The sequence below is a fragment of the Streptopelia decaocto genome (assembly GCF_964273445.1).
Source record: "Streptopelia decaocto genome assembly, chromosome: 9".
NCBI lineage: Eukaryota > Metazoa > Chordata > Aves > Columbiformes > Columbidae > Streptopelia > Streptopelia decaocto.
Genome location: NC_138664.1, coordinates 13,934,016 through 13,960,903, shown reverse-complemented (window position 1 = coordinate 13,960,903; position 26,888 = coordinate 13,934,016). Strand labels below are relative to the sequence as shown.

The window sequence follows — 26,888 nt, the reverse complement described above, 5'->3', positions numbered from 1 at the left end:
AGGCCTTGCCTAGCAGTTTTGCTGAAATTAACAGCAATATTTTATTCAGTGAAAGTCTGGAACAGTGGATTGTATATTTGGTATTTAACCCACTGGGTAAATAACTATGGAAAACCACTATGAACCTCCAGTGTGAACAGTGTTCAGCTTAGTATTTTATGCACCACCGATTCCAGCAACATACTCGTGTTATATTCTCAGTAGTTCGTATTTAATGTTAACTCCGGGCAGAGTTTTCTCTAGCTTTTCTCTGGCCACATGGCTTTGTGGTTACTGGTGCTTGTGATCGAGTCTACCGCAAGGGAAAGGCCTGGCCGCCTGTCCTGGCCTAGCCGCTACCCCCGAGTTCGCTCGCTGGGCAAGCGGGACCTACTTACGGGGCACCGCTGAGGTGAACGCTGCTCGCGGGTGCGCTCCCGCCCATGGCGGCGGAAGGCGGGCTGGGCTGGGCCAGGCCGAGCCGCTGGCGCCGCAAACGACGGCGCCGACGGCTACGGGGGCGCGAGGCGAGAGGCGCGCGCCAGGCCGCCCGCCGCGGGGTGTGAGGCCCGGCACATGGCGCGTGGCCCCGCCCCCGCGCGGCCCCGGCCCGGCCCCGCCCCGCGGCTGCCGGGAAGCAGGCGCCGCTCTGGGGCTGACCCGCGCTACCCGTCAGGCAGCGCGCCGGGCGCCGCGCGGCCACCCCCGCCTCCCTCGCCCGCCCTCCGCCCCCGGCCGCGCTGAGGTGGGGCGGCGCGGCCCGGAGATGTGAGGCGGCTCCGCCAGCGCGGCCGCTTCCCATCCCCCAGCCAGGCAGCGGGGCGGCCTGCCGCGGCCTCTCCGGACGCGCAGCACGGTAAGCTAGGCCGCTCCTTCCCCTCCGCCCTCCGTGCTGGGGCGGCCTGCTGCCTCCCCGGGCGGAGGGAGCCGCAGCGCGGCGGCGGGCGGGCCGCGGGGGGATTGTCGCCTGTGAGACCGACGCCATCTTAGGTCGGAGCGCGGCCTTGCAGCCCCCTCGCGTGTGTGGAGAGAGGACCCCGCGCCGCGAGGGCTTGTTCGGGCCGCCTGGCGGGCCCAGCTGGGAGCCAGGGGCCTGACCGCTGGGCTGCCTCGGGTGGGACTCGCTCCGTGCTGCCTTCGCTGGCCAGGGCCTGGCAGCGGCCAGGGCCTCCGGCCATGAGCGGCGGGTGCGGGGCCTCCTCCCCTCCCGCCGGGCCGTGGTGTGCGGGCCTCGTCCAAACCCGAGCCTGCAGCCTCCGTCGAGTCCTTGCGGTGACCCGGCCCCGGGGAGGCGGGACGCAGGGCGGTCAGGCTGCGCCACAGACGGCGGCGCCAGAGGCGCTGCGGGCGGAGCGGCGGCTGCTCAGCTGCCCTCGGGCACTTGGCTCCTTCCCGCGGCCTCGCACCCGCCGCAGCGCGGGGGTGTGAACTTGTGACTGAATTGCAAAGGCAATATTGCCCTTCCCTAGGCGGAGCTTATTCTGTCTCGTGGCGGAGAGGGTAGCGTTGGCTCTTTGGTTTGGTTTTGAGGGAAAGTTTGTTTGTACTTCGGCTTTTTAAAACTTTCCATTTCAGCTCGATCATCATTTCTTTGCTGCTGAAACCAGTGCAACAGTCAATAAAAACACAGTTGCTCACAGTCTTGATGAAGCTGTGGGTTGTGCACTTTTCTGCAACTAACATGATGAAAAGTTATGTCCTGTATGGGAAGTCATCTGAAAAATACAATGTGGGTGCTTGCCGCATAATCTGTGATGTAAATAATGTAAATTCTCTGATCATTCGAAGTGCAGCTATTAAACTGCAGAAGAAAAATCTGTTTGAATAATGAACTTATAGTATGGAAAGATGACAAAAAAGGCTAGTCTGAGAACTTTCTGGTTAATGTAGGTGTCCTCACTCTTCAAGCTCACTACCATTTTCATACTAGTGATTTGGTTTCAGTTATTGTGACCCAATGCAAAGCAGTATTGCATATTGGAAGACTTACTTGACCTTAAGAGTGGAACAGATGAGTTGCATCTAAAGTACTACATGGTTTTTCAGTAACTCTAAAGCTTATTATGGCTGCATTTGCCATGATTTTCTGTAGTACTGATTTCTGTGTATCCTTAAGTTGCACTTCTACAGATCACTTCCTGCTGTTTTCACTACAGCTGTTACATTCTTGTTACATTTACTAATGTTTGTATCTTTTTTTGTTGTTTCTGTGGGAATGCTTTTAAATCCTAACAGTAAAAATAGTCTGTAAATACAACTGGCTTTTAATAAAGTTAGGTATCTTTAAACGTAATTGCCATGATAAAGATGTCCAAACTAGTTCTTTTAAAACACATTTTGTCAGAAGCTTATTGCTCTTTTGTGCAATGAATTCATTTTTTTGTTCTGTCATGTATCAAGATTTTAGTTCATTGCTTGTCTAGTAACTATAATAGAGTTCCATGGACTTCTGTCTTTGCAGGTTGTTGATTATCTCTGCCTGTGCAATGAACTTTCATGACTAGCCTTATTTTTTGCTGGGCAGTTGCCTTTTAAAGCAATAGCTTGATATACTCTGATGATATTTTTTAAATGTTTTAAAGAACTTGTTCACATTTTTGAGAATTTTAACTTACGACAATGATTTAAATGCTTTCTTTGGTTATATATATATAGCATATCATTGGAGTTTTGGACCTCTCAGCTGCATTGACTACCTTTAAGGAGATGTGTGTGTGAATGCATATATATGTTTATACATATGAAAAAAATGAGGAAAATAAGGTCTGTTGTCAATAGGTTTACCTTTCTTATACTGGCATCTGTGCCTCCACTGGAAAATATCTGGGAAGAGTGGGGAAAGGATTCACTGTTTGTTTTGGGTTTAAGAGCAACCACTAGCAGGATTCCTGGAATGCATTTTCTACATTAGTGTAGTTAAAGAAGCTGAAAACTTGGAAGCTAGTTGTGCTCTAAAAATGGAAGTAGATGTTTCCTTTGGCAATGGAGACTATTTGAGCAGTTCCTGCACACCTCCTGTAATCAAATCTATTCCCCTGTACTGCAGCTTTGATTGCTCAGGCCACGGATTTTTTTTGACCTCTCGGTTGTGCTGGTGAAACTGTTAGTGGGCCAGGTTATTTTTAATCTGAACTGGTTCACGTCAGAGTTCCATGAAAAGCTGTACTAGCACAACTGAGGGAGCAGCGCAAGACCAGGATGGGAACTCATTAGGCTGACTTTGTTGCCAGAAAAAAAAAGTCAGTGAAATCTTGGCTTCAAATCATAGCATTGAGATTAAAAAATTAGTTTAAAACATCTGAAATAGTTTTGATACTTGCCTTTTAAAAGCTGCCATAGATTTTGAGTCACCTTTTGAGAATGCCTTAGCACATTCATTCTGATTCATAAAATGAAATGTCCATAAGAGGTGCCACCAGTTGGTGTAACTTTCTAAAAGTTCCTGCCTGTGTTATTAAATTACTTTTAACTGCATATTAAAAAAACAGCTGCATTATAGTGTAGCTGCGATTATCACATACATCTTGCTAGAATTCTGCTAATATATAGATTGCTTGTGTCTGTTTTGTGTTATTAATATAAGTTGCATGTGCTCTCATTTGCATTCTCTGAGCACATTTTATAATTGATTACTGTGGGTTTTGGTTTTTCTTTTTTTAGTTTAAGAAAACCCCTCATATTTGTGTTGTTCTGTGAGAAAAGTCTCTGAAAATAGTTTTTCATTTTGCCTTGAAGTCTAATGAACTCTGCTTCTGTGTTAGTAAGGGTGTTCTAAACAATGTCCTTTTACAGAGGAGAGTCAGACTTTAGTTTCTTTCCAAGGCTCAGCACATGACCTCTGTTGAGTGGAAACAAATTTCATACTCTTCCTCTTTTCCTGTGACAAGAATCGAGTTTAGTGTCTTATTCTTTTCTTTCCTGCCACCATGTTTAACTTCAGCATGCTAGAATGATGGAAGGAGGAAGGAAGGAAGTCTGACTTTGCGACTTTACATTATCCCCAAGACTTCACATGTAACACCAGCAGCCCTGTTCTCATGCATTTCAGTGCAAGTAGGGACGTGATTCTGTCTGCTCCCCTGTGACAGGTTATGACAGACTAAATATTTCTACGGTTCATCACCAAATCTAGCAGCTCGTTATTCCTGAAATTGTCTTCTCTTATTAGATATTAGTTTCCTGCTGTGTATGTGTATTTCTGTGATAATGAGGGGTATTTTTAGTTTTGCATAATTATACTTTCAAAAATGAAATTTGACCCAATGTTTAATATGTATTTTGCTCTTGAAATATTTTTGGAAAAGAGGAGGTTGTGGGAAATTGTACAGAGAAATGTGTTGAATAAACACCCTCTTCATCTTGCAAGATAAATTGTTTAGTTCAATAAATATCAGTTTATGATTATGAATCTAATCTTGATTTTGTCACCTTGTGTGTCAGGTTTCCTAGTCTTTAAGGACATAATCATACACATTTGTGCTGGTCTGATGCTGTGGCTATTAGGAGTTAAACTATCGAGAGAACTATCAGTGCATAATAGTGACAAGTCGGGCTTCCTTAAGTAGTTTGCTTTGTCAGGTAAGTGTTTCATCAGCACCAGAATTAGAGAAGTATTGGTAATGGTTTTTGTTTTTTACTGTCTAGTCTCAAGATGGCAGAATTATTTATGGAATGTGAAGAAGAGGAGCTAGAACCATGGCAAAAGAGAGTGAAAGAAGTGGAGGAAGATGATGATGATGAGCCAATCTTTGTTGGGGAAATCTCAAGCTCAAAACCAGCTAGTACATGTAAGATAACATTTTCTGTAATTTAAAACAGATATTTGAAGGTGTAAAACTTTAAACATACTTTGAAAATATAGAATTTTTAACAGTAAGACATAAGAAATTCTACATCTTAAAGCTGTTCCCTAGTTGTCATACTGAAAATTTGAATTCTTAAGGAATTATGTCCTAAAACCCAGGCTATGCACATCTTCGTCTACCTAAAATCTCTGAAGTCAAAACAAGGACATTTGAAGGTTTTAGCGTTAAAAATCCAATCTATGCAGTGCTGAAACTATGCATGCAATTGCTCTTAATATAGTTGATATTTAGTTAGATACTTGGAAGTTGTCTCCCTACTAAAAGAATATGCATGAATTTAAGTCTTCATGTTACGATCTTTCTTTTTTTCTCCACCCCACATTTCCTGTGTTGGTGGACAGTCTTAATTGGTTGGAAATTATTCTCACAAACCCAGGGTAACTGAATATCTATAAATGCACGATCAAGAAAAGTGAATAATGTGAAAATAGTAGAAGCCTCTGTTAAGTAAGAGATTTTTTTAAAACTAATTCATTAGTACCCTGTAAAATAAAAGAGTTTTTTTCATCAAGTTCTGTAGTTTTTTCCTAATGCAGGCAGTGCAGGGAGTGAGGTTAGGTGGTTGTGATGACAGCAGATGTGTAAGGATTCCATGTTTGTCCTGTGCTTGGGCTTTAGCAGGTAAGTAAAGGAGAACATTATTTTTATTACTTAAATTAATTTTTGCAATGAAACTTTTTGATTTCTTTGTTCAGCATCTTGCAGTCAATTGTTAAGAGGTTTGACCTAAGGTTTCTCGAGCTACCAAATACACAAGATTTTGCCTGGTGAGGTTTAGTGCTTTCAGTCTCTGTCTCATCTCTGTTATGCTTGTATCCAAGATTTCCATAGTCTTCTGACTTTTCATGGTTTTCTGAAGGTGTGTAGTTTGCAGTGAAGGATCTCAAGGCAAAATGTTGAGCTGGGTTCTCTGTCACACTGCTGAATGGACTTTGTAGCTATTATTAGCTGTTCATTTTAGTTCACAATACTCGCATCTTGCATCTGAACTCTATTATTACTTTGTTACTCACTGGGACAGTAAATCTAGTGCTTCTTACACTAGCTTAAGGAAGTGAGAAATTGTGGTTTAAATCTTTAAGAATTACTGAAGCTGCTCTTAAAGTTCTCTCACCTGACAATAGTTATTAAGGGCTAGTATTTTTGAATAGTTAAAAAGTATTCTAGATCCTCTTGAAAATTTGAAGAATATTTTGAAATTACTCTTAAGTTTCTTGCAGTTACAAACTTCTAGAAGGACTGAAAAATAGCCTTACTGTTTTCTGGAAGGTCCACAGACTTCTGGGTTGCTTTTGGTCATTGGCAATAGATCATGACATAGAACAACTCTTAAGGCACTAGGCATATGTTAGATCAACAAATATGCCAAATTTCATTGCAGTTGTTGCAGTAGTCTCTAGACTTTTTGTAGTCATAGAAGATAGAAATAGTTCAGGTGAAAACTATAATTTTGATATGATTCAGCAACTTCAAGAAATTTGGTTAAAGATGGAGACTTAACAATGTATGCATCTTATTCTAGTGCTGTCCATACTCGCTCCTGACACAAGTAAAATCGTTTATGGTATAACTTTTTACTTTATCTCTTTTCCTTCCTTTTTCTCAACTTTTCTCTTTGTAATCTTCTACTTCACTATCAAAAACAGCTATGGAAGAATGACCTCAGTTCTTCTCTGGCTTGTAAGTAGTACTACCTGGCAGTAGTCAGGCTTCAGTTTGTTATTGCTGATAGGCAAGACACAGTGAACTCGACTTTCCTTATCACCATTGTTTAGTTTTTACCTGAGAAAATTCCTGTCTGATCAGATGGAAAATTCGATGACAAATAGAGACTCACATGTAGTTCTCTGTTTTTCTGAAAGGTACATTTTCTGCAATACATAGCAGAGCAGGTTTTTTAACCTTTTCCTAACAATGCAATTACCAGTTTTTATACAGGCTGGTGTGGAAAACATGATGGAAATAGTTAAGAAAACCACCTTCGACCTGCTGGCACAGTGTCATGTACAATAAAGTGCATCTTCTGATGTACTGGAGGATTAGTTTGACTGGGATTAAAAGTATTTCACCCTTTGTGCCCTTTACCATTTCCTGCAACTGCTAATTTTTCCTGCAGTTACTGCTAATTTTTCTTGCTTCCTTTTTCATAGTGACACAAACCTGTAATTTGTTGCTACTTTAAAATGTTGTTCTGCATGTTAGCTTTCTTATACTTTAGTGGTGCTTTACCTGAATAAGACAACACTTTGATGGGGCAGGGGAAGGGGCATATCAAGTCTTTGATGAATCAGTTGAGTCATGTAAATCTAGTTTATAATTTCAAATAACTGACTTCTTAAATGTTATTTTTAAAAACAATAAAATCCACCTTTGTGTTTTAGGGTGTGAATTGCGTGTGCACATTGGACTGTCTGAAGCTGAACTTGCTTTGTGAGACATAACTTTTAGGATAGGTTGTTGTATTTTGGGGTTTTTTTTGTAGGTAGGTTAAGGCTTTAGTTTCATTTCACTCTGGAATTCCAATGTGAGGTATAGATTTATTAAAAACCACACAAAAGTATGTGTTCAGCTCAATTCTGAATTAAGTTAATCCTTGCTCATAGTTAGTATTGTGTTGGAGGAAAAATAATATTGCTGTTACAGGACGAAATTTTGTCATATCTTAAAAAATGCAGACCTGTTTGGATCTGTTGGTTGCAGCTGCTTTTTTATTAGCATGATCTAAATGCAGGTGACAGGTTGAAAGCTGTGATATTCTGAGCTCTACTGCAACTAGATTTATTTATCAACCTGAGTAGTGTAAACTAATGAGCCATTGCTGGTGGAAACAGCCTTAAGGTTGTCAAACACCATGTGTAGATACGCTAAGATCTATTGTTTGAGATCCTGATGTAATTTGACCCTAGTTCAAGAAGGTACTTTAAACCTTGTTTGTTAGGTATTGGACGATCAATCTAATTTCATATGCATATTTTCACGTGTCAGAGCAAGAAACTTGACAGCAACATTAACTGAATTGAGAGTCGGGTGTTAGAAAAATATTCGATGAATATTTTTGTAACATTCTGGAATGATCAAAAAACCCAAACTAAGACATAAAAAGTCAGGGAATGTTGGTGGCATTAGTTAGGGAGTAAACATCAAATCTAAGAGATTCCATGTGTTTCTAGTGAGCTAGAGTTCTGGTCACAGACTATCACATAGGATATGTAAGAAAAATCAGTCCTCTTGTAATGCAATTCCAACACAACTCCTTTCATTGCTCGTCTGTTGTTTTTTTTTTTTCCTTTCACATTGGAAAATGGAGATCGTGAAGTCTAAAAACAAGTTTGTAAGTTCTGTATTTTCCAGTAACACAGAGTAAAATTGTGTAGTTACTAGTTTAGAGAAAATGCTTCCTTTAATGTAGAGCAATTATTATATTTGGGAAACTTATTATGTGCATGAGAAACAGAAGTGAGTGGATGCATTATATCAGCAAAGCTAAGTATTTATTAAATGCTGTTTTTTTGTTTGTACTCTTATTTGTGTGTTCACCTATCTGCAATAAAATAAAAACTGAGATTCTTGGATGAAATAGTTTAGCCTAAGAGAAGCAGAATAATGCATCTTAATTTGTACATATAACGCTTTGTTTTTCCAGGTATTTATTTAAGAAATAATATTCTAATTTGTAAGTCAAATCCTCATTGGCTTAATTAGTGGATATGAATGCAACTTTTAATTTGAAAAGCAATTAAGCTATTAATTTAACTGCAATTAAGATAAATGTAACTTTTGACAGATATATTGAACAGAGTCAACCTCAGCTCATCACGAAGGGGGATACAGAATGGTGCACCCAGTAGAGGTACTTTATTGTCCTAATATGGTAATTAAAACCAAAAAATCCACAACACTTATGAAACATCTGACTGCAAAATTATATAAAGATAACTTTGGAATCCTTTGCAACAGGTACAGTTACTTCATTCAAGACTGAAAGTCACCATTATGCGACACCTGCCTCCAGCCCTAGTGCCATGCCTGTTTCATCAGTCTTTCATTCTGTATCCAGACTTACATCTAGCTCTGTAGCGGTTCAGCCATTGTCTGTACCAGTGAATGTTTCAGGAACTTCACAAACACTGCAGAGACCAGTGGCTGGATGTTTATCAACACAGCAGATGCCTGGGTCAGGTTCTGGAATATCGCAGCCTGTTAGCAGACCTGTAACCGTTCCAGCGATGGCACAGCCAGTATCAAGAAATATCACGGTTCCTGTAGCGGCCCAACCTATATCCAGGCCAGTGACTACTGTAACAGCACAGCCTGTGGTGCTCAATCAGGTAAATTTTTATTACCTTGAACTGTAAAATACTCAAGTGCAATTGCTTTTGAATAATGAATGGGGAACATACTGACTCAGTCTAGTAATTTGAAGACCCAGACTAGATTATAGACTGGCATTATATAAACTGTAAAGATTATAGGATCATAAGATTGCACTGGCAAATTAAAATATATATTTGAAAATACTGATTTGCAAGAGTCAGAGATGATAGTTTTAGTAACAGTGGAATTGCATTAAATGAAAACCTTAGGCATAAGAGAAATCAGTACTGTTTAGGTTACTTTGTTTGGGTTGTGTGGAGAAATAGTGGAAAATCTTATTCACTGAATTTTACAGATTTCTCTACTTCAAGATGAATCTTCTGTATTGATAATTTCATTTTTAAGTACCTTGTATTTGGTGTTTAAAGTAACTGTGGTTTTCCCACCTGATTTTTACAATGCATCTTTTGGGATTTTTGTTTCTTAAGAGAATGCCATATTGGTAGTTCCTTAGATGTTTTTGCTTTTTGATTCATGTGTCAGTTGTAATGAAGCACTAGTGTGGCAAGGAGGACTTCAATAACAAGACATTGCAGGGTCAGTAGATTAACCAATTCTGCAACATACTTGTTTTGTTTGAAAAGCCCAGGTGAATTATGCATATAGATCATGTATCATAGATCTTCCTGGATTGCCGCAGAACCTCAAAATGATAACGTTAGGGACTCAGGTTAGATGCTGGTTTTGTTGTCTTGGCTCTTGGATATCTGTGAGAAAGATAAAGTGAAGGTTAAAATTTCATATCTGTATAAGGTAAACTATGATACCTTGATTGAAAATCATTTAAGCTGCAACTCTTTAGACAATGTGCCTATAATACTAGCTATTGTCAGGTTAAAATGAAGCCTGACAGTAGACACCATCCCCACAAAAATATACACCTGCAGTTGTCCTAGCTGTCGGTCTTATGGTATAAATAAAAATCATGCAGCCTGATGTATTCTACATTTGCTTAATGGGGTGTTGGTCTGAATGAACATAGTTAATAAGGCCATTATAACATGAGAATTAGGTGTTCTTCTTAAGACTTGTGGCTAAATCAGTGCTGATGAGGGGTTGTATTTTAAGAAAAAATGCAATGGAGTCGTTGCCTGTCAGCTGGGTAGCTGAATCTGGCAAATTCAGTAAGAAACAACTTGTACTTTCCAATTTTGAATCTTCAGCAGTTGATTGATAGCTTGCAGAGAAAAATTGTGGGCATGTCTGGTGAAGCAGGTTAGCTCAATTGTCTGTCACTGTATCTCAAAAGGCCTAAAAAAAAGATACAATCAAAAGTCCAGATATAGGTGGGATATCTGGGCGGGTACTTAACTTTGAAGTTAAAATTCTGTGACATGAAGATGACTGTAAGGTACAACTAGACACTGTAGCATGACTCCTGTTTGGCTGAACATCCCTCAGAGTGCCTTTACATTCTTGATCTGGTGCAATATTTTTTAATCTCAGGATGTCAAAGTTTGTTGTTTTTTTTTTTTTTTTTTTTTTCCTGTGGGAACTGCTTGCTTTTGATCATTACCTGGGTTGAAACACAAATTTCCTAATGTGTGTCTATAATTTACCTTTTGTCAGTATCTGGTATTCCAGTTTTATCATTGAAATACCCCTTTCCAATCCCAGGCTTGATTCACTGACTTCCTGCAAAAGTCTAGGTTTTGTGTTGTTACCACACTACATTAATGCAGTTCCAAAAATTCTGAGGTGAATTTGGCTTCAGTCTTACTGTTTACAGGAATTCTAATTTTGTCAGAGCTGCTGTTGTCATATATGATAGCATAGTGCTATCTTCCTCTTTATGGAAGAATTTGTACTTACTGGTGAAGTTTTTGTATTATTCAGGGTTCAGAATGCTCTCCAGTACGGGTAGTACTTCAGATCATGTAGCTATTACTCATAACAAATAGAGCAGAGAAATCTGGTAACTACTCCTGAACGTCTATATTTGATTTGGTTAGATTGCATTAGGTCACTCACCAAAAGAAAGAATGGCTCTTCATTATAATTAAGGTCATGCAGGGTCTTCATTTAAGAGAAGTACAACAAAAAGACAGGATAAGGAGAAGCATCTTCCTTTTTGTTCAAATATTTTCTGGTACTTAGGAGTCCTAAAATAGGTTATCATATCTGTACGTGGACTTGTGGACTTGTTTAGACTTTTTTCCATCAAGTTCAGTCAACATGGTGGTAGTTAAAAGTGTGGTAACTTCCACAGGGATGGACGTAGCACAGTTGCGAATGGGAAGCATTTGTGAGCTTGATCTTTGCAGCAAGAAGTATTTTGGCTTTGTCTCATGGATATACTGATGACAAAATCTGCGTATTGCGTGTTTGGGTGTTTTTTTGTTTCACAGTACAGCTTGATGAAGTGTAACCAGTTGAATTATTTCAGAGTAGAACGATCAAGTGCCAATATTTTGCTGTTCATACCTTAACGCTGAAATTAAACCTAACTACATAATAACGTTTTTCTTAGTTCCTTATTGTTATTGCTAAAAATATTTCACGTTCCAGATTGTTTGTGTTAGGATGAATGGCTAATTAAGATTTCAGCATTATTGATGAGTCTTGGAAAGCATATTTCTCCTACCTTACCCCCCCAACTTTGAGTATCTGTAAAGAGAACTAAATTTCATGTTTCTTTTTTCTCCAAATTTTACCTATTGAGTGACCAGTGAAGGTGTTAAGTTTTAACAGTTTTCAGTGTCGGAGCCAAGAAATGTGGACTATTTCATTTTTTAGGTTATGTGTAGTACCAAAGTGCAAACCTTTGAAACTGAAGGGTAAGAGGATACCTGTACTTGATGATGCTCAAAACTTAGTGTGACAAGCCGCTAATAAATGTGAACTGACTTTTAGGTTAGCTGTACTTTGAAAAGAGCATTTAATTCTATTATTTCTAGAAGTCCTTACAAAATTACTCTACAAAAAAGAAAAAAAAATACTTATTTGAGATAATGAATCTGAGTGCCATTCCTGGTCAACGTGATATAGATACACTTGTACTTTCATTAAAGCTTGACTACTTAGTAGAATTTGATTGATTTAATACCATCTTGCTTTGAGAAGCTTCTGCTTGCTGCCAATTTGTGCTTTTGAATTCTATTTTCTGGTCTTTTAAATGCGGCTAGCTGTCACTCAAGAGTAATGGGCAAATGCTTGAGTTTGGGTTGAAGGAGAAAGTATTAGAAGCTTTTGAAAAACAATTCAAGTATAATTTGAAACATCATCAGACTTTTGCACAAAACCAGTTACAATTGGCAATTCAAACAGGTTTAGTAATATTTCAGAAAACGGACTTTCCCAGGTCTTATGGTCATTTTTACTATTCTGATACACAGTTATGGATAAATTAACAGCCACTGGTAAGAGTTGCAAACTTAGCAAAATGTCAAAAAGAAACTGTTTTGGGGAGATTGTCATTAACTTGATTTACAGCTGAGTACTTATGAGTACTTTTAAGCAATCATATGATTTTAAATTAAACCCTTGGAAAGCCTGCAAGTTAAAAAAAAAAAAAAGTTAAACCTCAAATTTCTTTTCCCTCTTGAAAATATCTTATTAGGATTATATTATGGATTCTCCACCAGCTGCACCCGATAATACATCTGGTATACTGTTTGGTGTGAGACAGGACGTCGGAGTTCCAGAGTACCAGACTGGGCCAGCAGTGATTGTAACAGGTGTGTATAACAGTAGTAGTTGAGAAGAGAAAGAAACAGCCTAATGTCATTTAACTCTAGTGCAGATTTTTGGGTTATAACTAAATAGGCTTTCTAGGACATAGTATAGCTACTTTTTTCTTCCCCGGTGTATAACTCTGTGTAATGTTTAATGAAATAAACTTTGGAGTTTTGTGTTGTCAGACTTTGCTTTTCAGCGCATTAGACTGACTCTAATGTCAACTGTTATTTTCTTATAATGCACATTTAGATGGAACAAAATATTGCCAGATCCACTGTAATTTTTTTTGACCGATAAAGGCTCTTATTCAGTATATCCAGCACCCTTTGATTAGCATGAACAGGAATGGCTGTTAACAAGGGAGGGGCCGTGAACAGTATCATAAGAACTTCCTCAGTCTGCTGAGTGGCTTCCCTGTGATTATGATCTTTTTTTTTGACTGCTATATATAGGAGTTGGAGTGGATGGGTTCAGAAGGATCCTGTCTGAAAAAGAGGGGAAGAGGAGAAAGTATGTAGTTTGACAACCAATATATATATATATTTTTAACTAGCTAAATAGTGTTTCAGCTGAAGCTATCTAACCTACTTAAAAACAAATGCCTTTTTTGTGTTACAGCAGATGAGCAGGTTTGAAGTGTGCAGTGTATTCAGTCTTAAACAGGCTGTGACTTGGGACTTCCCTTATTTTGTGAAGGATTGCACTATTGTAATAACTGACTAGAACCTTGTAATTCAGTCTGTAAGTTACAGGTGGCAGTCACTTCTGATTGTTCCATGAAGTTGCAGGTTCTGTACAATGAAAGGCTTGACCAGTCATACCAATGAGTTATGTAGAGCAGAGTGACTGCTAGTTTATTCTGCCTGATGTGATGATTTTGCATCTCTAGTGTAGGCATTCACTCCAGATACTTATCAATGAAGGGTTCATAGCATATTTCCTTGCATGTGTCCAACTGTTGTGTGATCTCATTTTTGTCTTACTGGGTTAAATAGCTTTTTGTAAAGTAAGCAAAGGTTTTATTTCCTGCAAATAGTTCAGTATTTCAGCCCTTGTTCTTCAAACAACAGGTAATAAAGTTTAATTGCTTATGGGTTTGAGGTTTTGTTTTGTTTTAATTTAGGAGAACTGCTTGTATATTTAAAATTACTTGTTTTAGTCTCTTACGCAGCAAAATTAAATACTTTAAAGCATCAAGGATTGTAATTCCGAGTGTCTTAAATATACTATACTGAGCCTATGTTTATTTCTGTAAAATGGCAATAGCATTTAGATAATAAAAGATTTATAATTGTGGGTTGAAACACAAGTATCTTTATGATTCAGAAGGCAAATTTAAGGTACACTTCACAACAAGGAAGTGTCTGTGTATTTTGTGTTTTTGCTTGCATGGGGATGTCACATAATGCACTTACGTTCATGTTGTTGATATGTGCCAGAGCCTACTTGCCTGTGTTGGTGCTCTGTGTCCTCTAATTCATGTGCAGCACTATGGGCACAAAACATTCTGAAATATGGTATTTAAAAGCAGAAGCCTTTTGGGAACTGGCCTGTGATACTCTGCAGGACAACTTAACTTCTGTACATGGATCATTAAAGACATTTTTTTAGATTAATATAGCATAAATATATATTTCTGAAGTCTAAGCAGGGAAATGACAAAGCTGCTAATGGATGCTAACCAGCCATTTTGTTAGGCTGCTAAATAGGTGTTAGTGTTAAGGAAAACAACATTGATAACCCTTATCTGCAGGTTGGATGAGCATTGAGGGTGTATGTAGAACTGTAGTTTGCTTTCTGAGAACATTTTGGGATCATTCTCCCACAAACTGTACCCACTTGGAGGAACCAGAAAAGGCTATAACCAACAGAAGAACTCTTCTGTGATATTTAGGAGATGACTGGACTGTGTATGTGCATTTGTAGCAGTAGAATGATGGAAGATGTTGGTGAGGGACAGTGCACTGAAATAATTTGGCTTTCATGTCCCTATTCTGTTAATTTGATCAGACTGTTACCGTGGTACATTTAGTGTTTTTATTCTAGGTCACCATTTTTATTGTCTTTTGCCATCATTTATGAAATCAGGCCTAGCAGGCACAGATGCACGTAAGTGTTGAGGCTTTTACAGTAGCGTTGTAATGTGTGTTTAGAAAGCTGTCAGCAAAATGATCCTTCATCCAGGTTGTTCCAAATAGTGGGTGTTGCAGAAACCAGCTGCTTAGTTTAACTTTATTACTGTGAACTCACCTGGTCTCAGATTAGTGTGGGTCAAGATGTGAAAAGCAGGCCAAATAAATTCAGGTGCTCATAGTATGATTTACTGGATTTCAGGTATGGGGCTGTATCTTTTTGCATTTACCCTGTCCTTCTGCAATGGCCTTAGACTTAGTTAGTCTGAGTTGGATATTATTTTTTTGACTTCTGTATGGCTTATTCTTTTAGGGAAATCTTAACTGCTTTATGTAGGCTTACCTATCCATTAAAGTTTAGGTATGAATAATGTGTTATTAATGTACTGTGGGGAAAAAAAAAAGATAGGTTCTTTAAATTAAACCACCCTAGGTGTGAATGAGTGGTTTTGTATCTAGGCATCCTGCTACTTTTGAGGGCAACAGTATAACTCAGGAAAAAAAGCCAGCCCTAATGAGGTTGGTGCTGGAAGCAGTTTCAATGTTTCACATACAGTTAACTCTCCAAAAGTAACACCATCATAAATTAAAAGGTAGGGTAGATCAAATGGTCTAGCTGTCAATCCATGTATCTGTTTCATGGAAAAAGCTAGCACTTGTAGTGTTTAAGTTGGTCAGCATTATTAAGCCTGTTAAGGCAGTGTACATAAGTAAAATCTGTTCTTATGCCTTAAAATAAGAAAAACCTCTCTATGCAGGGATTTCTATGCTTTTACAAATTAATACACTCTAGGTTACTACCTATACAAATTTTAGACTTCTATTGTTTAGTAGGTATGTTTGAATTCTGTAAAGCAATAATTAATTAAGTTTTTTAGTGGCTGTGAAGACAGATGATCAAAACAAATGACCTTATACCCTTAGTTCAGATTTTCTATGTCAAAGAACTGAATAAAGAGTTGAAACTTTATAAAACAACAAACCAGAAAATCAAGGTTGAAAAAATTCTGTGACTGCTGAATTTATCAACTAATTAGGTAAAAGGAAGGGGGGAAAAAAAAAAAAATCATTGTAGGAATGCCAGGCAAAGCAGCAGGGACTCAGGTTGTGGAGACATTCACAAGTTGAACAAAAACACCTCCACAGGCACAACCTAAATTATGTGATTCTGTACTCAACTATCACAAAGTGTTTCACAGTTTCCCCCCTTTCTTCTGCAGCAGTATTTTTGATGCTGTTTAAAATAGTAGTGGGAAACGAGGAGAGGGATCTAAGTTACAAAGAGAGCATGTTCTTTGAAAGACCTTTCTGTCCCTACAAGAAGAGGTAGTCTGGCTGTTTCAGTGTATTAATAATTAGGTGCTTTTTCCTATTGAGCCAAAGAGTGCTTTCCAGCTGATTGTAATGGATGAGGATTTATTTCTGACTTTAAGATATTTCCAAACACGTATTTTCTCCTGTAATGTTAAAATGAGGAGCTAAGTGCAGTGTGATTCTGTTGTTTGGAATAATTTCATGTTTGGGTTTTTTGCATATCCTGTTTGCAGCTGGTTTGCTATCAGACTCTTCCCCAGCAACCAGAAGGAAGTGGCTATAACATGGAATATTGCAGCAAAAAATTTTCCTTACCCTTGTGTTGGTAGAACAGATACTGTGCTTCAACCATATAACATACAAAAGATAACTTACTAAATACAGTAACAAAGGAGTAGATCATATTCACTGAGAACCTTATTTTTATGAGTTTGTTTCTAAGCTGTCCCATGCTAGCACAGTGATTTCTAACCTGTCACTGAATCCAGCACTGAAGCACTGCAGGATATTAGATCTTGCTGCAGAACCCGTTTTCTTTCAGCTCAGTTTGCACTTTGCTGTGGTGTGTCAAAATGTCTTACAAACAGTAATAGTGAAGACTTGCAGCACTCTTCTGCAATACTTCTCTCCCTTGGCTGTCCACTCATGTGGAGGACTTTCTGCTTAATTATGATTCTTAGCAGTACTGTTATCTTCAAGGAAAAATACTATTTGTTCCATGTCTACCTCATGGACTTTGCAAGACTATTTTTGTGAAAAAATGTATAACGCATGGTCATCTCTTAACTCACACGCTCATCCCCTTGTTAAAAGGTGGGTGTATTTGTGTGTTTGTGACATTTTTTCATAGCCCTAGCAGGGTACAGTTGACTCTGTAGTTGAGACATTACTTAAAACTATTCCTGTGTTTAACCTCTTCTTCTAAACTACTTACTCAGCATGGACCCCTTCAGATCTGTGAATGACTTAAGAATGCAAGAGAACTTCATCTGGGAAAGTAGTTTTTGCTCTGATGGTTTTTGGCAGTTGGGAGAAAACTGGAAGCCTGGGTTCATTCATTAAAGTTTAACTTAATGTGAAGGGTTTTTTTGTTTTGCTCAAAAGGTAATAATAATTTTATGTTGATAAGAGAAATACTATTGCCTTTCATTACTGGGAGAAATTATTGAGAGGATTTATTGTCCAGGTTCTCCAAATACATCTTTACTCAACAGGAATGATGCATCTGAATAGGCCTCAGTTCCAGCAACTGTCCAGAGGCAAATATTCTCATCACTGAGAACCAGATGGTGAAATTCCTTTCCAAAATCAGTTATCTGAACCCTTTTGTGATGATGATCGGGTCCTGGCATAAAACAAGCTTTACATCTTTATTTGAGAATTAGAATTCTTCAAACAGAAGCATCAAAAATCTATCGTATCTGGGGGCTGGTGTGGGGCATGGTGCAACAGAATTAAACCTTTGTCTCTACCCTGCTGCCTTAACCCCCTCCCATTTTTTCCTTATTTGTTGCTAAGATTTTATAAAAGTTGTTTATAGGTCTATATCAAACAGAACAAACTCAAACTCAGTTTAGAGAAAAGGAAGGGTAGTTAAAAATGGTTGTAAAACCTTGCTTATGGTTACTACAGTTACATCAATTATAATATTTTCATTTGAAATAGCATATTTTGCCAGAATAGTAAATAATAATAAATTGAGTATTTTGCTTGTGAATGCTGAATCTTAACATATTTTATATTTCACAGGTTCAAATGCTGCATCAAGCACCATTAAAAATGGAGGACCTTTTCCACGAGCCTGTCCAAAGTGTAATATTCATTTCAATCTTATGGATCCTCTAAAAAATCATATGAAGGTAAAATATTTTGGGGCTGGTAAACCTTATAACAAAGTTATGTGGGCTTTTGTTTGTTTATGAAAGACTGCTATGTTTTGGTGTGAAGATAGTCTGGCTGCTGGCTATGATCAGCCAGAGCCCATATGCTCAATGTCTTGCAGTCATGGAGAGGAAGAATGGAGTAAGGGAGCTCTACATCTTGCCACTTTTTGCCTTATTTTTACAATGAGTTGAGGCATATTTACTGTCTCTGTATGATTTGTCTCAGCGACAGCTGTGACTTCTTGAACCATTGGCCAGACTCAGGTGAATTTGAAGTGCCTTTCATAATAGAGAGCCACTTGACCCACATCTTTGCTAGATCACTACTGAAACAAGGATGACAGTGTAGACTTATCTTTTTATGTTGATATGTCATTTGATATCTGAAAAAGTTGTTAAGCTGAGGGGTGAAACTTAATTTGTAGTTCATACTTAAGAACTGGGAGAAACAAAGCTTTCAAAACTAAGCATCACTCAGACTACTTGTGAAACTACTTGTTATTGTGTCTGGAAACATTGTTTCCTGGAAAATATTTATTGTTATTTGGCAAAGATTCTTGCAATTCTTAGGCATACATATTCCATTTCAGGGGCAGAAAGATGGCTTTGTGCTCTATACAGAGTGTGAATAACCCTTGCAAAAAAAAAAAAAAAAAAAAAAAAAGGGTATGAACTACTGTGTAATAGATATCTGTGAGGCTCTGAGTTAACACAGATCGTTCTTATTTACTGGGCTTAAGATACTGTAAATGGTAGCTACTGTCCTCTTCAGCTTCAAAACACAATTAAGAAACATACATAATAGTGGAAAACAAAACAAAACAAGAGTTTTATCTTTCTCTAATTGTTATTTGTAGAGAATAGCTTTTGCATGGAGTACACCAACCAAATGAAGGAAGCATTGAAGAGGTGGATTTACTTAGTATTATTCAATTAAATTTTTAGTTACACTATATGGGGTAAATATACTGAGTTACACTTCCACAGTAGGAAATGAACTCTTTACTAGTAGGCTTATAGAAAGTAGTCCTGCCCAATAAGAACCATTATTCAGCAAGAGAAATATCTGTCCTCTGAAACATCCAAGTTCTCAGTAAACTTATGCTTGTCAGGAGAAGGCTTGCATAAAAGCTGCTTTACTCTTTCTTGTTATAAATGAAGTAGACATTTTTCTAATGAGTAAGGCAACACTGGTATTCTAACTTCTAGCTTAAATTTGTCTTAGGTGAGCCTATGCGAATCATCCCTTTTCAGGTTTTATAATATGTAGTGTCTTAAACAGTACCTAAAGATTAATTGTTGTTCAAAATCCATGTGTGAATATGAATAAAGTCTGTGTCAGAGAATTGAGCTTTGTGTCTAACTCAAGTTAGTGAGTGGCTTCAGTTTTTAAAATGCTGTTGTCATCAGTGCAGTTTGGCAAGAGAGACTGATACCTTTGTCTCTGTCTCTTCTCCTCCAACTTTCCATCCAGTATTGTTGTCCAGATTTGGTAAATAACCTTTGCCCGGGAACAACCATAACAGAATGTTCAAGCACAACAAGCAAGACTGCTGAATCTGAGAAAGGAAAATTGATTATGTTAGTTAATGACTTTTATTATGGGAAACATGAAGGTGACACGCAGCAGGTACAACAGGAACAGAAGACTCATACGACATTTAAGTGCTTCAGTTGTAGGAAAGTTCTCAAAAATAACATAAGGTATTTGAACTCAATTCTTTAATTGTTTGTTAATCACTTACAGCCCATAGCACTTAGTCCTATGCCTTAAAGATTTGTCTCTCTGGAATAGATTTTTTTTCTTACTGAAAACTGATAATATTGGGTGACTGAGCAGAGCTTGAATTAATTTTTATTGTGCATATATGGCCATAATTTAAACTCTTCACAGATAAGAGTACAAATTTTAATGGTTTAGAGTTTTAATTAGAACAGTTGTAGGACTCCAAGGTTAGAAAGGGCAACAGAAGGTATTTTACAATTTGCTATCTGGATTGATGGTGATATCAGTAGATGCGTGTGTTAAATTCCCTTTAGGGATGCACAATGACTAATAGTTGGTGCTTTACTTATGTAACATCTGTTACTTTGATGGAATAATTTTACTTCCAAATGCTGCAAAAAACTTCAGTAAGCTGTTTTAATATGTGGATGAGTTCCTGCCATTGTTACTTTGGAAGTTAAGGTCATTGAACTTTTATACACGCGTTCTACAAGGAAGCTGAAGTAGCAGAATGTAAAACTGAAAAACGGACTATTCCTTCAAAGGACACAGTCTGCAAATTAAAATGAAACATCTTTATGCTAACATTAGACCCATATTATTGAACAAAACAAAAGTTTCATGTGATTACAAACATTAAATTTGCTATTAATCACTCAGTATGTGTAAATCCTAAGTAAAAGTGTCGGTAATTTCTCTTAAGCAGCTTGAAAATGTTGTATGTAGTTAGACTTGAAAAGAGTTTACTCTCATGATTTTATAGTTCCAGTTAATTATGGTGTTTATTGCCTTGTAATTTGTCTTTTTAAGAGCAATAACCAATGTTTGATACGGGTTGAGAAGGTTTTTGTCTTTGTATACATAGTACTTTTCAAATAAGCTCTTAAATTATGCAATTAATTCTTGCAGTATCATGAAAAGTTTTCTGCAGAAAGAATACTATGTTAAGATAATGGTTTCATTTTAAAAAATATTTTTTTCTCTCTGCATTTTATTGGAAGCTCTTGGTGCTATGGGGCCCATGTGTTCCACAGCAAGTTATTGAAAATGAGCTCTTATTTTTTTCTTTGAATTTCTCTAGAGTCGACCTTCAGCCGTATTAATTTTTACTTTAACTTTGTAGCTGTATTCTGTAGTTCTATATCTTCAGAATTTTTATTCCAAAGCACATTTTACACCTTTAAGCATTTATAGTGGACAAAATAAACACATACTCCCTGTCTATCTGTAGTGGAAGTTTTCTGGACTTCACTTCAGAAAAGCACAAAGTGTTTGATCAGGGTAATCCCCTGCTTCCTTTCAAAGATCTGTGGTTGAACACTCTATTGAAGTGATGTTCTGTTAAGGTAATATGCAGTACTAGTGTCAAATCCTTTCTTCTGCTAACTGAATATCTTCAGTTAGCTTTCTATGGCTTTTTTCTTCTTTTTTTTTTTTTTTTTTTCTTAAGCAAGCAACCGCGTGTTAGAAGCTTGAGCTCGAAAGACCGTTCTCCTTGCTCATTTGTTTTTTCCAGTTCCGAGGTCACCACTTCTGTAACTACATTCCTTTTGTGAGTGGCTGTTCTGAAATGAAGCACATTCAAAGTAGAACAGTTTTTGAAGTTTAGCAGTAGTGGATTGTGCAGCTAACCTGTCCTGGTGCTGCTACACCAGTAACTCACCTGCCAACATTGTCATGGCTGCCTAGACTACTCAGCCAGAATAGGTTCCTGCTACAGATAGGTGGACCTGTTAATGCAGAAAAGATGGTAAATTGCAGTAGTGACATACCAATAATTTTCTGATACTCTTTTGGTTGTCAGCTGCACGTTGGCATTCTTTGATAACTGTCCTTCATAATTCACCTTCAGTCATAAATGCTTTATACAAAGAAAGCTCCTGGAACCCTGCCAGTTTTTAATGGAAGTTGTGTCAGAAAAAGCAATAACATCCTAATTACAGATATGTTCTTGTTACTTCATTGTTTTCAGCAGAGCTAAAGTTATACTTGTAGCTTTGAGACTCTGGTGGTGGTTGAGTGCGAACAGCTGACCTGTTTTGTTGTTGCCTTTGCTAATTTCCCTTTATTTCGAGGCAAGGACTTTGTCTAAGCAAACATGAAAAATGCAATAAATTGCTTAGTCTTGGAACATGTTTCAAGTGTGTGATGTGTTCCTTATAACAGTCAAGATTTCTAAGTTTAGAAAGATTATTTCTGGCCTAGTCTCTGTTGCCTTTTTGTTATTATTTTTTTAATGAACACTTATTCCTTAGAATTTTTTGAAATTGAGAAGTCCTTATAGTGTAAAGTTTCTAAAGAATGCTATACATCTTGCATGTGATATGTCCTGTATACTAAATGTTAAAATGTAGTTTTTTCCACCTGTTCGGTATCATTTAAAGGTTTATGAACCACATGAAACATCACTTGGAGCTTGAGAAGCAGAGCAGTGAAAGTTGGGAAAGCCACACCACCTGCCAGCACTGTTACCGCCAGTTTCCCACCCCATTCCAGCTGCAGTGCCACATTGAAAGTACACACACGCTTTATGAGTCATCTAGTAAGTTGGATTGTATCACATTAAATCTTTTTGTGACCTAAATTTTTTGGAGATTTTCTTTACTTTGTTGGTTTGTAACTTCAGAATAAACCTATTGTACTTTAAGTGTAATAATCTTGCAATTTAATATGGGAGCTGAGCACTCGTTCGATTTATGTTAGAGCAATGTGTATAGGAAAAAAAATAATTTTGTGGGTTTTTTTAATTGAAAGCTGGACTGTAAGAATTCATGTCAAGGGCCTTGCACTCCTGCCTCCTTGTAATTGTACAGGGAATTTCCTCTGAAGAGTAAAATAATCATTAGATCGCTTTCCCTTATAGATTTATACAGTTCACGTATACTTACATATTATAGTTTATCTACGTATGACCCCAAATGAATTTTTACTTGTTGTTTTTCTTGTTTTTCACTTTTTTCTAGCAATTTGTAAAATCTGTGAGTTATCCTTTGAAACAGAGCAAGTTCTTTTGCAACATATGAAGGACAATCATAAGCCAGGTGAAATGCCGTATGTTTGCCAGGTATCTCAGAGCGACTGTTTTGTATTTAGATTACACCACCACCCTGTCTATAGTGTCAATAAACTTTTAACAAGAAAGTCAAACTTTTTTTTTTTAGGTATGTAACTACAGATCCTCAGCTTTTTCAGATGTAGAAACACATTTTAGAACAGTTCATGAAAATACAAAGCATTTGCTATGCCCATTTTGCCTCAAAGTAATTAAAATTGGAGCACCGTATATGCATCATTACATGAGGCATCAGGTAAGCAGATACTTTCAATCCTTAATGCTAGAAAAATGTTAAATATATATCATGAATCTCTATCAAACTTGTATGATTGTTACTGGATAAGAATAGTTAATAAAATATGGTAGAAGTATTATGACTGCATCTTTTAAAAAGTCTTTAAGAGAACTGTTAGAATTTTTCATGGTTTTGGGTGGCAGCAGCTCCCTGTTTAAAAAATTCTCTAAATATAATTGAAAGAATATCTCTGCTACATGGTTTCTTCAGTAAGTTGTAGTGATGCGTTCTGCTTTTCTTGAAGTTTCTGGCAAACCTTTCACTAGTTCAGGTAGAGAAAAAGATTGTGAAGTATGGTACCTTCTTGTAACTGGTAACCTGATTCCTCCTTCTCTTCGTAAACACTTGCATTTTCAAGTGTTTAAATATACTCTCTGTAATTCCTACACAGTGTCTTGGCTTTGTACAGTATTAGGACTTTGTCCAGTTAATGTTTTAGAAACTGAATTACCATTATGTGAGACAGTCTAGGGTTGCAGTTTTGTTTATTAAGACATTCATGCTTACTATAGATTGTCTTCCATTTTTAAAAGAAAAAAGGGATCTACCGTTGCACTAAGTGCAGACTGCAATTTTTGACGTGCAAAGAAAAAATGGATCACAAGACTCAGCATCACCGAACATTTAGGAAACCCAGACAGTTAGAAGGATTGCCTCCTGGAACAAAGGTAAGAGTTCATACAGGAAAACTAAAGGGGACAGAGGCAAAAAATGATAGAGGACAGGGTAGAATAGACAGAAGTGCTTTTCTCCTTTCTTTTCCAAACCAAAGGCTTTTTTTTTTTCCCACCTCTAAAACTAAAACTCTAAAAAATACTATTCTTTGCAAGAATTGCAAGGTACAGTTTATGGTTTATTCTGGTGATCTTTAGGTGTTATTCTCTGTCCCATTCTTCCGTATATGCGTATATCAGTAGTCCAGTCAGTGCTGTTGCTTTCTTGAGCTGTTGGTTAATTTACCCCCTCCCATTTATCCTTTCTTGTGCTAGGAGAAAAGGAGATAGTCTGGATGTTGGTCTGAGGGGTCTGCATCGATTCTTGTGAAAGATTTTCAGCCTGTGGAAGGTGGTGGCAAAAAATCATATAGAGTCCGAGACCTGCTTCTCTATAGACAGTATGTGCCTAAAACTCAGTTCACTAGGTCTTTTGTAGCTCCAGCATTTGAAGTAGGAAAAAAAAGCATGTAATTTTCTACTAAGCATTTTATGAAGTAAACTTGGGTCCCGTAAGAACAGTTAGGCTATCTTTAAATCATTATTCCATTTCTCAAGAAGGAGCCTCTTAAACTAGGATTTTCCTGTAGATTTCAGGACTTTTTGCTGTAGTTTTTTAATGTAGTGTGAAGATATATCTTCTTTCGGTTGAAAGAAAGAAGAAAATTAACATTTTGATCAACTCCTTACAGTTCGTTTGCCGTAGAATCAGGAAGAGAAAATGACTGAAGTTGATGTTGTTTGTGTTGCTTGGCAGAATGTAAAGCACTGATTCTCTATTCTGTGGCAAATACCTCAATTTTTCTAAAGAGTTCAGAGTCTTCTTGATTTAAAAAAAAAGCTTAGATTAGGTTAAAATTTGTTATTCGTAGACCTTGACAGGATGTAGATTATGAGACCGAAGAGCTTGGAAGCAGATTTAGAAGGCAAGGTGCTTATAATTAGAGGAGTCATGCTGCAAGTGAAAACTGGAGAACCAAATTTACAGGCAAGATGAGGGAGTGTGATAATGCCAGATGAGAGGTCAGGAACTAGAATTAGTCCTTAGGGGAATCTGGGATGAGGAGCGAAAATATCTGAAGGAATCACATTGACTAATCGTGAGGCAACAAGACACAAGGCTTTTGTTAAATCCAGGCACCAATGGGATTGTTTGATATTCTTCTTAGCAGGCCTAAATGGCCTCACATTTTTGTTTCTTCTCCACAGCTACACTTTTTTTGTTTTAAGAAAGCAGGATGTAGCAAGTTGCAGGTCTGAAGAGAGCAGGGTGTTTTTTCATGGCTAACTACTTCCACCAAAACAACAGCCTTTTAAGCATCTGCTGAGGTTAGGTTTACTCTAGTCAACAGTATTTCATATTTTTCAAAGCGGTCTTTACTGAGGAGTGTTTCTTATGCTATGATTTTTTTCCTGAAGTGACTTAAACTTTGAGACAAACGTAAATGGGAGTTTAGCAAGCTTAAATCTAAATAGAAAAATTTTTAATTTCATACTTGTAGGTGACTATTCGAGCATCTGTTGGATCTCTTCAATCAGGATCATCAGCTACATCTTCTGTTAGTACAAGTATTTCCATGTTTCAGTTATCACCTAAAGCTAAAAATAAAAGCACTAGAAATCATAATAAATCTAATGCAAATAAGTCAAAAGAAAAATCAAAACCAGCTACAGCAAAGAAGCAGAATGCATGGACCAACAGCAAAAAAAAAAAAGTTACAAATACAGCATTGCATAATCTAAGGTAAAATATTATCTTTAAAATATATTTCAGTATAATTTGGATATAAGTAACTGATCATTACTTTCTTGATATTGAAAGATAATTAAAAAACAAGCTGTTGGGGGAATGTGGTGCTTATATTTAAAATTTACTGAGTTTTGCTATCCTTACATTAATAATTTAATGAGTGTTTTATGGACTAGAATATAATTTCATTGGCTGAGTTAGCAGTTTTCTTTGTCGAAGATTGTAGATGTCTCCCTTTCAATAAGGTGCTAATACTCACAGTGTGTAGCTGAGACATCGAAAACCAGCCAGCAAAACTGGGCAAGAGCGGGATTACATTCTTCCTTTGCAGATATTTCAGAGCTTGTGGGGATTATCAAGGGTGACAGGAAAGCCAAAGGCTCGCTTTTTCCCTAATGTAGACAACCTTGCTGCGAACTGAAAGCAACAAGTTTGAAATAGTTATCCTAAAGCATTGATATTAACCGTTAACTCTTTCATATTACTGTTAGGTGTCGTTTGGGAGCTCACAAATGCATTGAGTGTTACTCGGAAATAAAAGATTTTGCAAGCCATTTTCCTGCTTATGTCCACTGTAGCTTATGCAGATACAACACTAGCTGTAGCAAAGCCTACGTGAATCACATGATGAGGTAAGTACTCTTAAAAAAATTGTATTGGGTTATCAAATACTTTCATGTAAGGTGTGTCAAGTGTTTCTATTAGCTGAATTTTGAGCTGGGTCATAGGACTAGCAGGGAAATGTGTAAGGTTGAATTTTTCTTTTGTAATGAGGGCATAAACCCTGTGTTCTTGTTTTGACTTCAAAGTCCGCTGGTTCAGGCGGTGTTCTGTCTTTGCTTTAGAATTTCTGTGGGATCTTCCTTAATCTTTTCAACCAGACTTAAAAAATAATGACTAATTGTTATATGTTCTCTGGGTTTCGGATTGAATACCCCACCTGATTTTGCAAGTGCTGAATGCATACAGCCACAGCTATTGCATACTCAAATGGATACTTTTTCTTATTCTACTTCTGGTCATCTGTAAAAATAACATGTCATTTTGCAGGAAGTTTGACACTGATTATGAAGCAGTGTAGGGTATTAGTCATGACAGCTGTTAAAAAAGCCTGTTAAGAAAAC

At 37.6% G+C, this 26,888-nt stretch overlaps 1 protein-coding gene across 5 annotated transcripts in view; it reads left to right on the top strand.

Moving 5' to 3' along the window:
• The first annotated feature begins 677 nt into the window (after positions 1–677).
• ZNF280D (zinc finger protein 280D) overlaps positions 678–26,888 on the top strand; it is a 44,019-nt gene continuing 17,808 nt past the window's right edge. For 2 of the 5 annotated variants that reach the window (XR_014184905.1, XM_082061521.1), the window contains exons 1-13: positions 678–835; positions 4,624–4,766; positions 8,629–8,694; positions 8,802–9,172; positions 12,778–12,895; positions 18,092–18,201; positions 19,700–19,929; positions 22,336–22,493; positions 22,915–23,015; positions 23,113–23,259; positions 23,835–23,969; positions 25,517–25,758; positions 26,256–26,396. Coding sequence is in view for 4 of the 5 variants with exons in the window: in XM_082061521.1 (XP_081917647.1) it covers positions 4,631–4,766; positions 8,629–8,694; positions 8,802–9,172; positions 12,778–12,895; positions 18,092–18,201; positions 19,700–19,929; positions 22,336–22,493; positions 22,915–23,015; positions 23,113–23,259; positions 23,835–23,969; positions 25,517–25,758; positions 26,256–26,396 (1,955 nt within the window). In the remaining variant the exon portion in view is untranslated. Of the gene's footprint in view, positions 836–4,623; positions 4,767–8,628; positions 8,716–8,801; positions 9,173–12,777; positions 12,896–18,091; positions 18,202–19,699; positions 19,930–22,335; positions 22,494–22,914; positions 23,016–23,112; positions 23,260–23,834; positions 23,970–25,516; positions 25,759–26,255; positions 26,397–26,888 lie in introns of those variants that run through there. The other 3 variants (XM_082061524.1, XM_082061522.1, XM_082061523.1) reach the window with 3 other exon arrangements.